This window comes from Oncorhynchus mykiss, chromosome 21 (assembly GCF_013265735.2).
Source record: "Oncorhynchus mykiss isolate Arlee chromosome 21, USDA_OmykA_1.1, whole genome shotgun sequence".
NCBI classification, from domain to species: domain Eukaryota; kingdom Metazoa; phylum Chordata; class Actinopteri; order Salmoniformes; family Salmonidae; genus Oncorhynchus; species Oncorhynchus mykiss.
In genome coordinates this window covers 4,755,954-4,770,617 of record NC_048585.1, presented here as the reverse complement: position 1 = coordinate 4,770,617, position 14,664 = coordinate 4,755,954, and the positions used below count along the sequence as shown (strand labels likewise).

General features: G+C 43.0%; 1 protein-coding gene across 1 annotated transcript in view; it reads left to right on the top strand.

The window, feature by feature from the left end:
* The window catches only part of ifng (interferon gamma), a 21,329-nt gene extending 7,464 nt beyond the window's left edge, over positions 1-13,865 (top strand). The window contains 2 exon segments of the mRNA NM_001124620.1: positions 11,126-11,329; positions 13,285-13,865. Of these exon segments, the coding sequence (NP_001118092.1) occupies positions 11,126-11,329; positions 13,285-13,434 (354 nt within the window). The 3' untranslated portion in view covers positions 13,435-13,865.
* Positions 13,866-14,664: the final 799 nt, after the last annotated feature.

Genomic DNA, 14,664 nt, shown 5'->3' with positions numbered 1-14,664 from the left:
AATGTTAACATATGTTTATCATGCTACTAAAGCCCCTTGAATTGAAATGGAATTGTGTGAAAGAGAGAGAGAGAGAGACAGAGAGAGAGAGAGAGAGAGAGAGAGAGAGAGAGACAGAGAGAGAGAGAGAGAGAGACAGAGAGAGAGAGAGAGAGAGACAGAGAGAGAGAGAGAGAGACAGAGAGAGAGAGAGAGAGAGAGAGAGAGAGAGAGAGAGAGAGAGAGAGAGAGAGACAGAGAGAGAGAGAGAGAGAGAGAGAGAGACAGAGAGAGAGAGAGAGAGAGAGAGCGAGAGACAGAGAGAGAGAGAGAGAGAGAGAGAGAGTGACAGAGAGAGAGAGAGAGAGAGAGAGAGAGAGAGTGAGAGAGAGTGAGAGAGTGAGAGAGTGAGTGAGTGAGTGAGTGAGTAAATGTGTGCTTGTGTGTCGTTTTTTAACAGTCCATTGTTGTCTGAATGCCGTCTTCCAAGAGTGGACACTCCACTGGTCAGGTCAAGATGATGACGTCTCTCTAAATGTATGTTGTGACTTCTGTTTAGACCAACGATGCTGTTGTCCAGAGGAAGGCTGTGAACGAGTTCAAAGAGGTCTACCAGAGAGCTTCCCATCTGGGGACCATTCTCCATCAGAGAGCTGAGAAGGTCACACAGAGCTGAGACCAGACAGAACCACCAACTGACTGATTTAAGACAGAGACTACAGACTGTAATACATTAGGAAGACAGAGGAGACTACAGACTGTAATACATTAGGAAGACAGAGGAGACTACAGACTGTAATACATTAGGAAGACAGAGGAGACTACAGACTGTAATACATTAGGAAGACAGAGGAGACTACAGACTGTAATACATTAGGAAGACAGAGGAGACTACAGACTGTAATACATTAGGAAGACAGAGGAGACTACAGACTGTAATACATTAGGAAGACAGAGGAGACTACAGACTGTAATACATTAGGAAGACAGAGGAGACTACAGACTGTAATACATTAGGAAGACAGAGGAGACTACAGACTGTAATGCATTAGGAAGACAGAGGAGACTACAGACTGTAATACATTAGGAAGACAGAGGAGACTACAGACTGTAATACATTAGGAAGACAGAGGAGACTACAGACTGTAATACATTAGGAAGACAGAGGAGACTACAGACTGTAATACATTAGGAAGACAGAGGAGACCACAGTCTGTAATACATTAGGAAGACAGAGGAGACTACAGACTGTAATACATTAGGAAGACAGAGGAGACTACAGACTGTAATACATTAGGAAGACAGAGGAGACTACAGACTGTAATACATTAGGAAGACAGAGGAGACTACAGACTGTAATGCATTAGGAAGACAGAGGAGACTACAGACTGTAATACATTAGGAAGACAGAGGAGACTACAGACTGTAATACATTAGGAAGACAGAGGAGACTACAGACTGTAATACATTAGGAAGACAGAGGAGACTACAGACTGTAATACATTAGGAAGACAGAGGAGACTACAGACTGTAATACATTAGGAAGACAGAGGAGACTACAGACTGTAATACATTAGGAAGACAGAGGAGACTACAGCCTGTAATACATTAGGAAGACAGAGGAGACTACAGCCTGTAATACATTAGGAAGACAGAGGAGACTACAGACTGTAATACATTAGGAAGACAGAGGAGACTACAGACTGTAATACATTAGGAAGACAGAGGAGACTACAGACTGTAATACATTAGGAAGACAGAGGAGACTACAGACTGTAATACATTAGGAAGACAGAGGAGACTACAGACTGTAATACATTAGGAAGACAGAGGAGACTACAGACTGTAATACATTAGGAAGACAGAGGAGACTACAGACTGTAATACATTAGGAAGACAGAGGAGACTACAGACTGTAATACATTAGGAAGACAGAGGAGACTACAGACTGTAATGCATTAGGAAGACAGAGGAGACTACAGACTGTAATACATTAGGAAGACAGAGGAGACTACAGCCTGTAATACATTAGGAAGACAGAGGAGACTACAGACTGTAATGCATTAGGAAGACAGAGGAGACTACAGACTGTAATACATTAGGAAGACAGAGGAGACTACAGACTGTAATACATTAGGAAGACAGAGGAGACTACAGACTGTAATACATTAGGAAGACAGAGGAGACTACAGACTGTAATACATTAGGAAGACAGAGGAGACTACAGACTGTAATACATTAGGAAGACAGAGGAGACTACAGACTGTAATACATTAGGAAGACAGAGGAGACTACAGACTGTAATACATTAGGAAGACAGAGGAGACTACAGACTGTAATGCATTAGGAAGACAGAGGAGACTACAGACTGTAATACATTAGGAAGACAGAGGAGACTACAGACTGTAATACATTAGGAAGACAGAGGAGACTACAGACTGTAATACATTAGGAAGACAGAGGAGACTACAGACTGTAATGCATTAGGAAGACAGAGGAGACTACAGACTGTAATACATTAGGAAGACAGAGGAGACTACAGACTGTAATGCATTAGGAAGACAGAGGAGACTACAGACTGTAATACATTAGGAAGACAGAGGAGACTACAGACTGTAATACATTAGGAAGACAGAGGAGACTACAGACTGTAATACATTAGGAAGACAGAGGAGACTACAGACTGTAATACATTAGGAAGACAGAGGAGACTACAGACTGTAATGCATTAGGAAGACAGAGGAGACTACAGACTGTAATACATTAGGAAGACAGAGGAGACTACAGACTGTAATACATTAGGAAGACAGAGGAGACTACAGACTGTAATGCATTAGGAAGACAGAGGAGACTACAGACTGTAATACATTAGGAAGACAGAGGAGACTACAGACTGTAATACATTAGGAAGACAGAGGAGACTACAGACTGTAATACATTAGGAAGACAGAGGAGACTACAGACTGTAATACATTAGGAAGACAGAGGAGACTACAGACTGTAATACATTAGGAAGACAGAGGAGACTACAGACTGTAATACATTAGGAAGACAGAGGAGACTACAGACTGTAATACATTAGGAAGACAGAGGAGACTACAGCCTGTAATACATTAGGAAGACAGAGGAGACTACAGACTGTAATACATTAGGAAGACAGAGGAGACTACAGACTGTAATACATTAGGAAGACAGAGGAGACTACAGACTGTAATACATTAGGAAGACAGAGGAGACTACAGACTGTAATACATTAGGAAGACAGAGGAGACTACAGACTGTAATACATTAGGAAGACAGAGGAGACTACAGACTGTAATACATTAGGAAGACAGAGGAGACTACAGACTGTAATGCATTAGGAAGACAGAGGAGACTACAGACTGTAATACATTAGGAAGACAGAGGAGACTACAGACTGTAATACATTAGGAAGACAGAGGAGACTACAGACTGTAATACATTAGGAAGACAGAGGAGACTACAGACTGTAATGCATTAGGAAGACAGAGGAGACTACAGACTGTAATACATTAGGAAGACAGAGGAGACTACAGACTGTAATGCATTAGGAAGACAGAGGAGACTACAGACTGTAATACATTAGGAAGACAGAGGAGACTACAGACTGTAATACATTAGGAAGACAGAGGAGACTACAGACTGTAATACATTAGGAAGACAGAGGAGACTACAGACTGTAATACATTAGGAAGACAGAGGAGACTACAGACTGTAATGCATTAGGAAGACAGAGGAGACTACAGACTGTAATACATTAGGAAGACAGAGGAGACTACAGACTGTAATACATTAGGAAGACAGAGGAGACTACAGACTGTAATGCATTAGGAAGACAGAGGAGACTACAGACTGTAATACATTAGGAAGACAGAGGAGACTACAGACTGTAATACATTAGGAAGACAGAGGAGACTACAGACTGTAATACATTAGGAAGACAGAGGAGACTACAGACTGTAATACATTAGGAAGACAGAGGAGACTACAGACTGTAATACATTAGGAAGACAGAGGAGACTACAGACTGTAATACATTAGGAAGACAGAGGAGACTACAGACTGTAATACATTAGGAAGACAGAGGAGACTACAGCCTGTAATACATTAGGAAGACAGAGGAGACTACAGACTGTAATACATTAGGAAGACAGAGGAGACTACAGACTGTAATACATTAGGAAGACAGAGGAGACTACAGACTGTAATACATTAGGAAGACAGAGGAGACTACAGACTGTAATACATTAGGAAGACAGAGGAGACTACAGACTGTAATGCATTAGGAAGACAGAGGAGACTACAGACTGTAATACATTAGGAAGACAGAGGAGACTACAGACTGTAATACATTAGGAAGACAGAGGAGACTACAGACTGTAATACAGGAAGGTGTGATGTCATTTCACTACCGGTATCCACTTCAAGAGCAGAACCTGCTGAAATAAAAACTCAACCAAACACCTTTTAAAAGGGATCGGGTAGAAGTAAATGAATCCATATAATTTCATATATTACCTGAAATGGGCGTGTTTTCATGAATTGAATGATATAATCTTGAAGTGCAGTCAAAAACAGGAGAAGTGGATACCTGAAGAAAGGTGTAAACAGTCACTTTCCCAACGTAAACTTAACAACTGTCTCACAGCTTCCTCACCTACTGGTCACCAGGCTTGTTCACGGTGCTATTTATTTAACTTAAACATTATTTAACATATTTATTTTAAATGTAAGTGCAATGTAATTATGTGATGTAATTATTTATAGTAGTGAATATTTATCAACTTTGTATGAAGGGAATTTCCGTTGGTCCTTATAACAGTGGTGATTGTAGTACTATGTGATTTGACATCATGGTTCACATTCAATGAATCAAATGTTCTGTATTTATATCCTGGGAATAAATTCTCCTGAGAATATATCCTGTTACATGTCTTGAGTCTGGTTTTTAAAAATGTGTTTTATTTTTACCCAGTTTCCAATTAGGATTCTATGTTATTGAAGTGCTGTTATTTCTAAGTAGACCTACAGTTGTTCTTAGAGTGAGTGATATTTGAGTATTGGGTTCATTTCGTAATTTTATTTCCCTGATGTAAATTGAATTGTGCTCAGTCACATCATTTCCGATTGAGGTTCCGGAACTATAAAGATGTGAGATCATTCATTCGGTGTTGTCCCGGGGTTCTGGAACTATGACAGTGAGATCATTCATTCGGTGTTGTCCCGGGGTTCTGGAACTATGACGGTGAGATCATTCATTCGGTGTTGTCCCGGGGTTCTGGAACTATGACGGTGAGATCATTCATTCGGTGTTGTCCCGGGGTTCTGGAACTATGACAGTGAGATCATTCATTCGGTGTTGTCCCGGGGTTCTGGAACTATGACGGTGAGATCATTCATTCGGTGTTGTCCCGGGGTTCTGGAACTATGACAGTGAGATCATTCATTCGGTGTTGTCCCGGGGTTCTGGAACTATGACGGTGAGGTCATTCATTCGGTGTTGTCCCGGGGTTCTGGAACTATGACAGTGAGGTCATTCATTCGGTGTTGTCCCGGGGTTCTGGAACTATGACAGTGAGATCATTCATTCGGTGTTGTCCCGGGGTTCTGGAACTATGACGGTGAGATCATTCATTCGGTGTTGTCCCGGGGTTCTGGAACTATGACGGTGAGATCATTCATTCGGTGTTGTCCCGGGGTTCTGGAACTATGACGGTGAGATCATTCATTCGGTGTTGTCCCGGGGTTCTGGAACTATGACGGTGAGGTCATTCATTCGGTGTTGTCCCGGGGTTCTGGAACTATGACAGTGAGATCATTCATTCGGTGTTGTCCCGGGGTTCTGGAACTATGACAGTGAGATCATTCATTCGGTGTTGTCCCGGGGTTCTGGAACTATGACAGTGAAATCATTCATTCAGTGTTGTCCCGGGGTTCTGGAACTATGACAGTGAAATCATTCATTCGGTGTTGTCCCGGGGTTCTGGAATTGTAAAGGTGAGGTCATTCATTCGGTGTTGTCCCGGGGTTCTGGAACTATGACAGTGAGATCATTCATTCGGTGTTGTCCCGGGGTTCTGGAACTATGACGGTGAGATCATTCATTCGGTGTTGTCCCGGGGTTCTGGAATTGTAAAGGTGAGGTCATTCATTCGTGGTGTCGCAGGATGAGTGTGTTGTAGGAACCTTTATTTCAGATCCCACCATTCCGTTTTGTCACCTGACGTGTTATGGGGTTGCGCGGCCGACCTACGCTGAAACGCCAACCTGTCATCCTTTCTGAGGTGACAGAGTGACACCCTCAACCCTAACCATTTCTCTCTCATGGAAACTGAGAAGCATCTATGCACTAGCAACTAGCCTGAATAAGCAAAAGTGGTTCATGAAAATAAACCATTTTCAATAGATAATTCAATCAAATCACATTCTTTCAACATCAATATTTGTCTGAATGTAATGCCGCTGTCCCCCCTTTGAAAAAGCCTGGGTGTCAATGAAAGATAGCATCTGGCATCTAGTATCTGTACTAGCATTAGCAACTAGCATCTAGCATCTAGCAACACAGAAGTCTTCTAAGAAATGCTCTGTGACAGTGTTACTCCTAAGTGACAGCCCAAGCCCCTTCCTGTTTCACACCACATAGTCTCTTCTGAGTGCTGATACAGCATGTGTCTCAAATGACACCCTATTCCCTACACAGTGCACTACCTGGTCAAAAGTAGTGCACTAAATAGGGAATAGGGTGCCATTTTAGGATGCTAGGATGCCACACTGACTGGGAGAGAGAGAGAGAGAGAGAGAGAGAGAGAGAGAGAGAGAGAGAGAGAGAGAGGGAGAGGGAGAGGGAGAGGGAGAAAGAGAGAGAGAAAGAGAGAGGGAGAGGGAGAGGGAGAGGGAGAAAGAGAGAGAGAAAGAGAGAGGGAGAGAGAGAAAGAGAAAGAGAAAGAGAGAGAAAAAGAGAGAAACAGAGGGAGAGAGAGAAAAAGAGAGAGAGAAAGAGAGAGGGAGAGGGAGAGGGAGAGGGAGAAAGAGAGAGAGAAAGAGAGAGGGAGAGAGAGAAAGAGAAAGAGAAAGAGAGAGAGAAAAAGAGAGAAACAGAGGGAGAGAGAGAAAAAGAGAGAGAGACAGAGAGAGACAAAGAGAAAGAGAAAGAGAGAGAGAAACAGAGGGAGAGAGAGAAAAAGAGAGAGAGACAGAGAGAGACAAAGAGAGAGAGAGAGAGAGAGAGAGAGAGAGAGAGAGAGAGAGAGAGAGACAGTGAGATAGAGAGAGACAGAGAGAGAGAGAGAGACATTCTCCACTGCTCTGCTATCTGTGCCTCTGTAATGCCAGCAGACACAATGCTCTTTGGCCTAGATAAATAAATGCAAAGAAAAAGTCCATTTTCTTTCCCCATAAATAAACAATGCAGTGGTAAAATATGAACTATATGTAAACTATAGTTGATGATAATAAAATAGATAGGATATAGCTGGTTTACAGTCAATGCAAATCCTGCTCTGAATGAATTACGTTTTCTTGGGAATATTGATGAATATTCTCTAAATATTGAAACCTCTATGTGCATTTTCCATCATATGTATGTACACTATATATACAAAAGTACGTGTGACACCTTTTCAAATTAGTGGATTCAGCTATTTCAGCCACACCAGTTGCTGACAGGTGTATAAAATTGAGCACACAGCCATGCAATCTCCATTGACAAACATTGGCAGTAGAATGGCCTTACTGAAGAGCTCAGTGACTTTCAACGAGGCACCGTCATAGGATGACAACTTTCCAACAAGTCAGTTTGTCAAATTACTGCCCTGCTAGAGCTGCCCTGGTCAACTGGAAGTGCTGTTATAGTGAAGTGGAAACGTCTAGGAGCAACAACGGCTAAGCCGCAAAGTGGTAGGCCACACAAGCCCACAGAACAGGTCCACCGAGTGCTGAGATGCAACACTCACTACCGAGTTCCAAACTGCTTCTGGAAGCAACTTCAGCACAATAACTGTTTGTTCGGGAGCTTCATGAAATGGGTTTCCATGGCCGAGCAGCCGCACACAAGCATAAGATCACCATGCGCAATGCCAAGCATCGGCTGGAGTGGTGTAAAGCTCGCCACCAGTGGAAACACGTTCTCTGGAGTGATGAATCATGCTTTATGGTAGTCTGGCAGTCTGACGGACGAATTTGAGTTTGGCGGATGCCAGGAGAACGCTACCTGTCTGAATGCATAGTGCCAACTGTAAAGTTTGGTGGAGGAGGGATAATGGTCTGGGCCTGTTTTTCATGGTTCGGGCTAGGCCCCTTGTGAAGGGAAATCTTAATGCAACAGCATACAAATGACTTTCTAGACGTGCTTCCAACTTTGTTTGGGGAAGGTCCTTTGCTGTTTCAAGCAAGACAACGCCTGATCTCAATAATGCTCTTGTGGCTGAATGGAAGCAAGTCCCAGCAGCAATGTTCCAACATCTAGTGGAAAGCCTTCCCAGAAGAGTGGAGGCTGTTACAGCAGCAAAGGGGGGACCAATTCCATATTAATGGCCATGATTTTGGAATGAGATGTTGGATGAGCAGCTGTCCACTTACTGTTGATCATGTAGTTTACATGTATTGATAATATCTAATGACTTCAACTTTCAACTGTCTATCAAACTTATTCATTCACTGACGAAAGAGACATACACTTTATTCCCTACAGAAATGAGGGATATGTCCCAAATGGCATGCCATGGGCCCTGGTCTAAAGTAGTGCACTACCCCTATGGGCCCTGGTCTAAAGTAGGTCCCTACCCCTATGGGCCCTGGTCTAAAGTAGTGCACTACCCCTATGGGCCCTGGTCTAAAGTAGTGCACTACCCCTATGGGCCCTGGTCTAAAGTAGTGCACTACCCCTATGGGCCCTGGTCTAAAGTAGTGCACTACCCCATGGGTCCTGATCTAAAGTAGTGCACTACATAGGGACAAGGGTGCCATTTGGGAGGCAGGCCTACAATGATGAAAGAGAACTACGCCTACAGAGACCAACAGATGGTATATTTCAGTTTTGGCAGTATCTAATAAGAGCATGATGGCATTGGTGTTAGTTTCAGTATTACGTCAAACCATCCATCGTTTACTACAAAGCCAGTCAGAGGAAACACCACAGTTTCATTAGTGGATCAGCTAGAACCACTAATCACGACGCGCCCGTCATGGCTCTGGTCAAAAGTAGCGTACTATGTAGGGGAATAGTGTGCCGTTTGGGATGCAGACAAGCGTTCATTCTAAGATGACATCAACCCAGACATCCCCCTCCCCACATACCTTCTCCTGATTCTCTTCCTCTTCCCCCTCATCATACCCACATCACCAAAGAACTTCCCCAGAACGTGTCAAAACTACCTGTTTCCTAGGGATTCCAACCCAAGACCCCCTGCTCTGCTGCTAAAAAAAAGGTGTTAATGAGCGGCCGTGTGTTGGTGTTTGATTTAAAGGAAACTTCGCTCAGTCAGAGAACCCACAACCTCACACCTCTATCGTTTCTGCCTCTGCCTCAACTATATAAATACTTGTCTGTCTGAGCTTCAGCATCAGTCAGACAGACACAGAAGAACAAGACTTGGGTCGTCTCAGCTACAAGGCGGTCTCGTTAAGTCAACTCAAGTCAAGGACTTTGACTGAAGTTTCCGTACACCGATTGAGGACTATTGAGCTTTGAGGGATCTTCAGCGTGACGTTGAGGGCCATGGATGTGTTATCAAGGGCTGTGATGTGTTTCTGCTTGATGGGCTGGATGACTTTAGGATGGAGTAATGCTGCTCAGTACACATCAATTAACATGAAGAGAAACATAGACAAACTGAAAGTCCACTATGTAAGTATCAGACACATTATTAACTGGGGAAACAGGGGTTTCTCCTGACAGACAGACAAGACAGACAGACAGACAGACAGACAGACAGACAGACAGACAGACAGACAGAACAGGGAGATCTCCTTCCTAATGGGAGGCCAACAGTAGGACAGAACAGGGAGATCTCCTTCCTAATTGGAGGCCAACAGTAGGAAAGAACAGGGAGATCTCCTTCCTAATGGGAGGCCAACAGTAGGACAGAACAGGGAGATCTCCTTCCTAATTGGAGGCCAACAGTAGGAAAGAACAGGGAGATCTCCTTCCTAATTGGAGGCCAACAGTAGGACAGAACAGGGAGATCTCCTTCCTAATTGGAGGCCAACAGAAGGACAGAACAGGGAGATCTCCTTCCTAATTGGAGGCCAACAGTAGGACAGAACAGGGAGATCTCCTTCCTAATGGGAGGCCAACAGTAGGATAGAACAGGGAGAACATTGGATGTTGATGAGTTAGAAATAAAATGTTTGACTAAAACCAAGAGGAGTTCCACACTTCCTGCCCAAGCAGGAAAGACTTGTCAGTGAGACTGAAATGAAACTGAAAATGATGACATCATCATAACAGTGCATTTCCAGGTAGGCCCATAGACACCAGACCTGGCTCAAACACTTCCATCTGAGGATGAGCTTTAGCTTGGAGTTTGCACTTTTGGGACTACTCCATTGTTGCCAAACTAAAATGTATTTTAAGTTATTTGACCTATTTAGCCCAGGTCTGACAGACACTATACTTGTGATTAGGGGGAGAAGAGTCCACTATATGCATTACACTGCAGCAAGTTGAAGGAGATAAACAACTGATTGTCATCATGTCTTGTTCTTTCAGAAGATCTCCAAGGACCAGCTGTTCAACGGAAACCCTGTTTTCCCCAAGGACACGTTTGAGGTAACTTATAATGTTACACATTGTTATCCCCTTCAGGATAATATCACCAATGTGAAACTACTGCTTACCCTTTGGGCTAGGCTCGAGACAAAACTAACTTTCAAGATTGTATTATTAAGTATTTTCTTTCTCTCTCTCTCTCTCTCTCCCTCTCTCTCCCTCCTTCTCTCCCCCCCCCCCTCTCTCTCTCTCTCTCTCTCTCTCTCTCTCTCTCTCTCTCTCTCTCTCTCTCCCTGTCTCCCTCTCTCTCTGTCTCCCTCTCTCTCTCTCTCTGTCTCTCTCTCTCTGTCTCCCTCTCTCTCTCACCCCCCCCCCCCCCCCCCCCTCTCTCTCTCTCTCCCTCCTTCTCTCCCTCAGGACAGTGAGCGGAGGGTGTTGATGAGTGTGGTTCTGGACGTGTATCTGAGTATCTTCGGCCAGATGCTGAACCAGACGGGGGACCAGGAAATGATCGAGAGTCTGAAATATGTCAAGGGGAAAATTCAGGATCTCCAGAAACACTATTTCCTGGGGAGGATACCTGAGCTGAGGACACACCTGCAGAACCTGTGGGCCATCGAGGTGAGCATCCCTCCATGAAGTAGAACACAGATCTGCTATAGTCTACTTTCACATGTTCCATCGATTAATATTTTAGCAGATGAAGTCACATGACATGCACTTATGCATCATTACATTGTGTTTTTATTAATGATGCATCCTAAAGACGATGCAACATTTAAATTAGCAGCTTTTCTGGCTACCATCATCATTGGCTGTAGTATAGTCTACTGTATAGACACCATCATCATTGGCTGTAGTATAGTCTACTGTATAGACACCATCATCATTGGCTGTAGTATAGTCTACTGTATAGACACCATCATCATTGGCTGTTGCATAGTCTACTGTATAGACACCATCATCATTGGCTGTAGTATAGTCTACTGTATAGACACCATCATCATTGGCTGTTGTATAGACTACTGTATAGACACCATCATCATTGGCTGTAGTATAGTCTACTGTATAGACACCATCATCATGACGGTAGTATAGTCTACTGTATAGACACCATCATCATTGGTTGTAGTATAGTCTACTGTATAGACACCATCATCATTGGCTGTTGTATAGTCTACTGTATAGACACCATCATCATTGGCTGTTGTATAGTCTACTGTATAGACACCATCATCATTGGCTGTAGTATAGTCTACTGTATAGACACCATCATCATTGGCTGTTGTATAGTCTACTGTATAGACACCATCATCATTGGCTGTAGTATAGTCTACTGTATAGACACCATCATCATGGCTGTAGTATAGTCTACTGTATAGACACAATCATCATGGCTGTAGTATAGTCTACTGTATAGACACCATCATCATTGGCTGTAGTATAGTCTACTGTATAGACACCATCATCATTGGCTGTAGTATAGTCTACTGTATAGACACCATCATCATTGGCTGTAGTATAGTCTACTGTATAGACACCATCATCATTGGCTGTAGTATAGTCTACTGTATAGACACCATCATCATTGGCTGTAGTATAGTCTACTGTATAGACACCATCATCATGGCTGTAGTATAGTCTACTGTATAGACACCATCATCATGACGGTAGTATAGTCTACTGTATAGACACCATCATGGCTGTAGTATAGTCTACTGTATAGACACCATCATCATGGCTGTAGTATAGTCTACTGTATAGACACCATCATCATGACGGTAGTATAGTCTACTGTATAGACACCATCATCATGACGGTAGTATAGTCTACTGTATAGACACCATCATCATGACGGTAGTATATTCTACTGTATAGACACCATCATCATGGCTGTAGTATAGTCTACTGTATAGACACCATCATCATGGCTGTAGTATAGTCTACTGTATAGACACCATCATCATGACGGTAGTATAGTCTACTGTATAGACACCATCATCATGGCTGTAGTATAGTCTACTGTATAGAGACCATCATCATGACGGTAGTATAGTCTACTGTGTAGACATGGCTGTAGTATAGTCTACTGTATAGACACCATCATCATTACGGTAGTATAGTCTACTGTATAGACACCATCATCATGGCTGTAGTATAGTCTACTGTATAGACACAATCATCATGGCTGTAGTATAGTCTACTGTATAGACACCATCATCATGGCGGTAGTATAGTCTACTGTATAGACATGATGATGATGTCTATACAGTAGACTATACTACCGCCATGATGATGGTGTCTATACAGTAGACTATACTACAGCCATGATGATTGTGTCTATACAGTAGACTATACTACAGCCATGATGATGGTGTCTATACAGTAGACTATACTACCGTAATGATGATGGTGTCTATACAGTAGACTATACTACAGCCATGTCTACACAGTAGACTATACTACCGTCATGATACTACCGTCATCATCATGGCTGTAGTATAGTCTACTGTATAGACTCCATCATCATGACACCTGATTAACTAATTAGTTAATGTTTGTATCTTCTGTCTCAGACCAGTGACACCACAGTCCAGGGGAAGGCTCTGTCCGAGTTCATTACCATCTACGAGAAAGCCTCCAAACTGGCCCTTAAGTTCCATCTAAAGAAGGACAACCGCAGGAAGAGACGGCAAGCCCAGAGGCTCAAATCACACATCATGTAGATGACCAAACGTGTCTACTGTGAAGGCTAGGTGTAGGGTGAAGTTACACCGGGAAGTTGATCTTGGGTCAGTTTAGCATTTCCCCCTCTAACGGTGAAGGTTAGGATTGGGGGAGGGAGCTGATCCTAGATCTGTACCTAGGGGAACCCCCCCCCCAAAAGCCACAGTTGAGATACATATTGAAGTAAAAATGTTCCTTGATACAAAATACCTCAACTGGATCTATCTATTTATAAAATGTATTTATTTAATCTATGAAATCACGCACAATACTCAATGGTATATTATCATTGATAAGAGTATTTATTTTTCTCGAATCAATACATTTATATTTATTATTCATTATCTTAGAAAATGTTTGTTTTTTAATAAATAGTTATTTATTGCTAAATCTGTAAATTCTACGACTGAATAAACAGACACTGAGGAAACAGTTCTGATGACTGATATCTACACACACACACACACACACCCCTATGTGTGGTGCTGTATGGAAATATCACACATTGGCTGACTGACTTTTATAATTGTTCTTGTATTGAAACCAAAACCCTCTCCTGCATGGGGCCCACACAACGGCTGTGGCCCACACAACGGCCGGGGCCCACACAATGGCCGTGGCCCACACAACGGCCGTGGCCCAAATGGGCGGCCCATAGCGTCCTGGTCAAAGGAAGTGCACTATATAGGGGCTAGGCTGCCATTTGGGATGCCCCCAAGATAACACCACAACATCCGTCTTCAGAAACAGGAATAAACCAAACACACTAACCTAAACACCCCACTAACCTAACCTAAACACACTAACTTAACCTAAACACCCCACTAACCTAACCTAAACGCCCCACTAACCTAAACGCCCCACTAACCTAACCTAAACGCCCCACTAACCTAACCTAAACGCCCCACTAACCTAACCGCCACACTAACCTAACCACTCCACTAACCTAAACACTTGTGTTTAAAGGTTTAAGATCAACACTTACAGTTGAAGTCAGAAGTTAACATGCACTTAGGTTGTTGTCATTAAAACTCGTTTTTCAACTTCTCCACAGATGTCTTGTTAACACACTATAGGTTTGACAAGTCGTTTAGGACAAGTCGTTTAGGACAAGTCGTTTAGGACAAGTCGTTTAGGACAAGCCGTTTAGGACAAGTCGTTTAGGACAAGCCGTTTAGGACAAGTCGTTTAGGACAAGCCGTTTAGGACAAGTCGTTTAGGACAAGTCG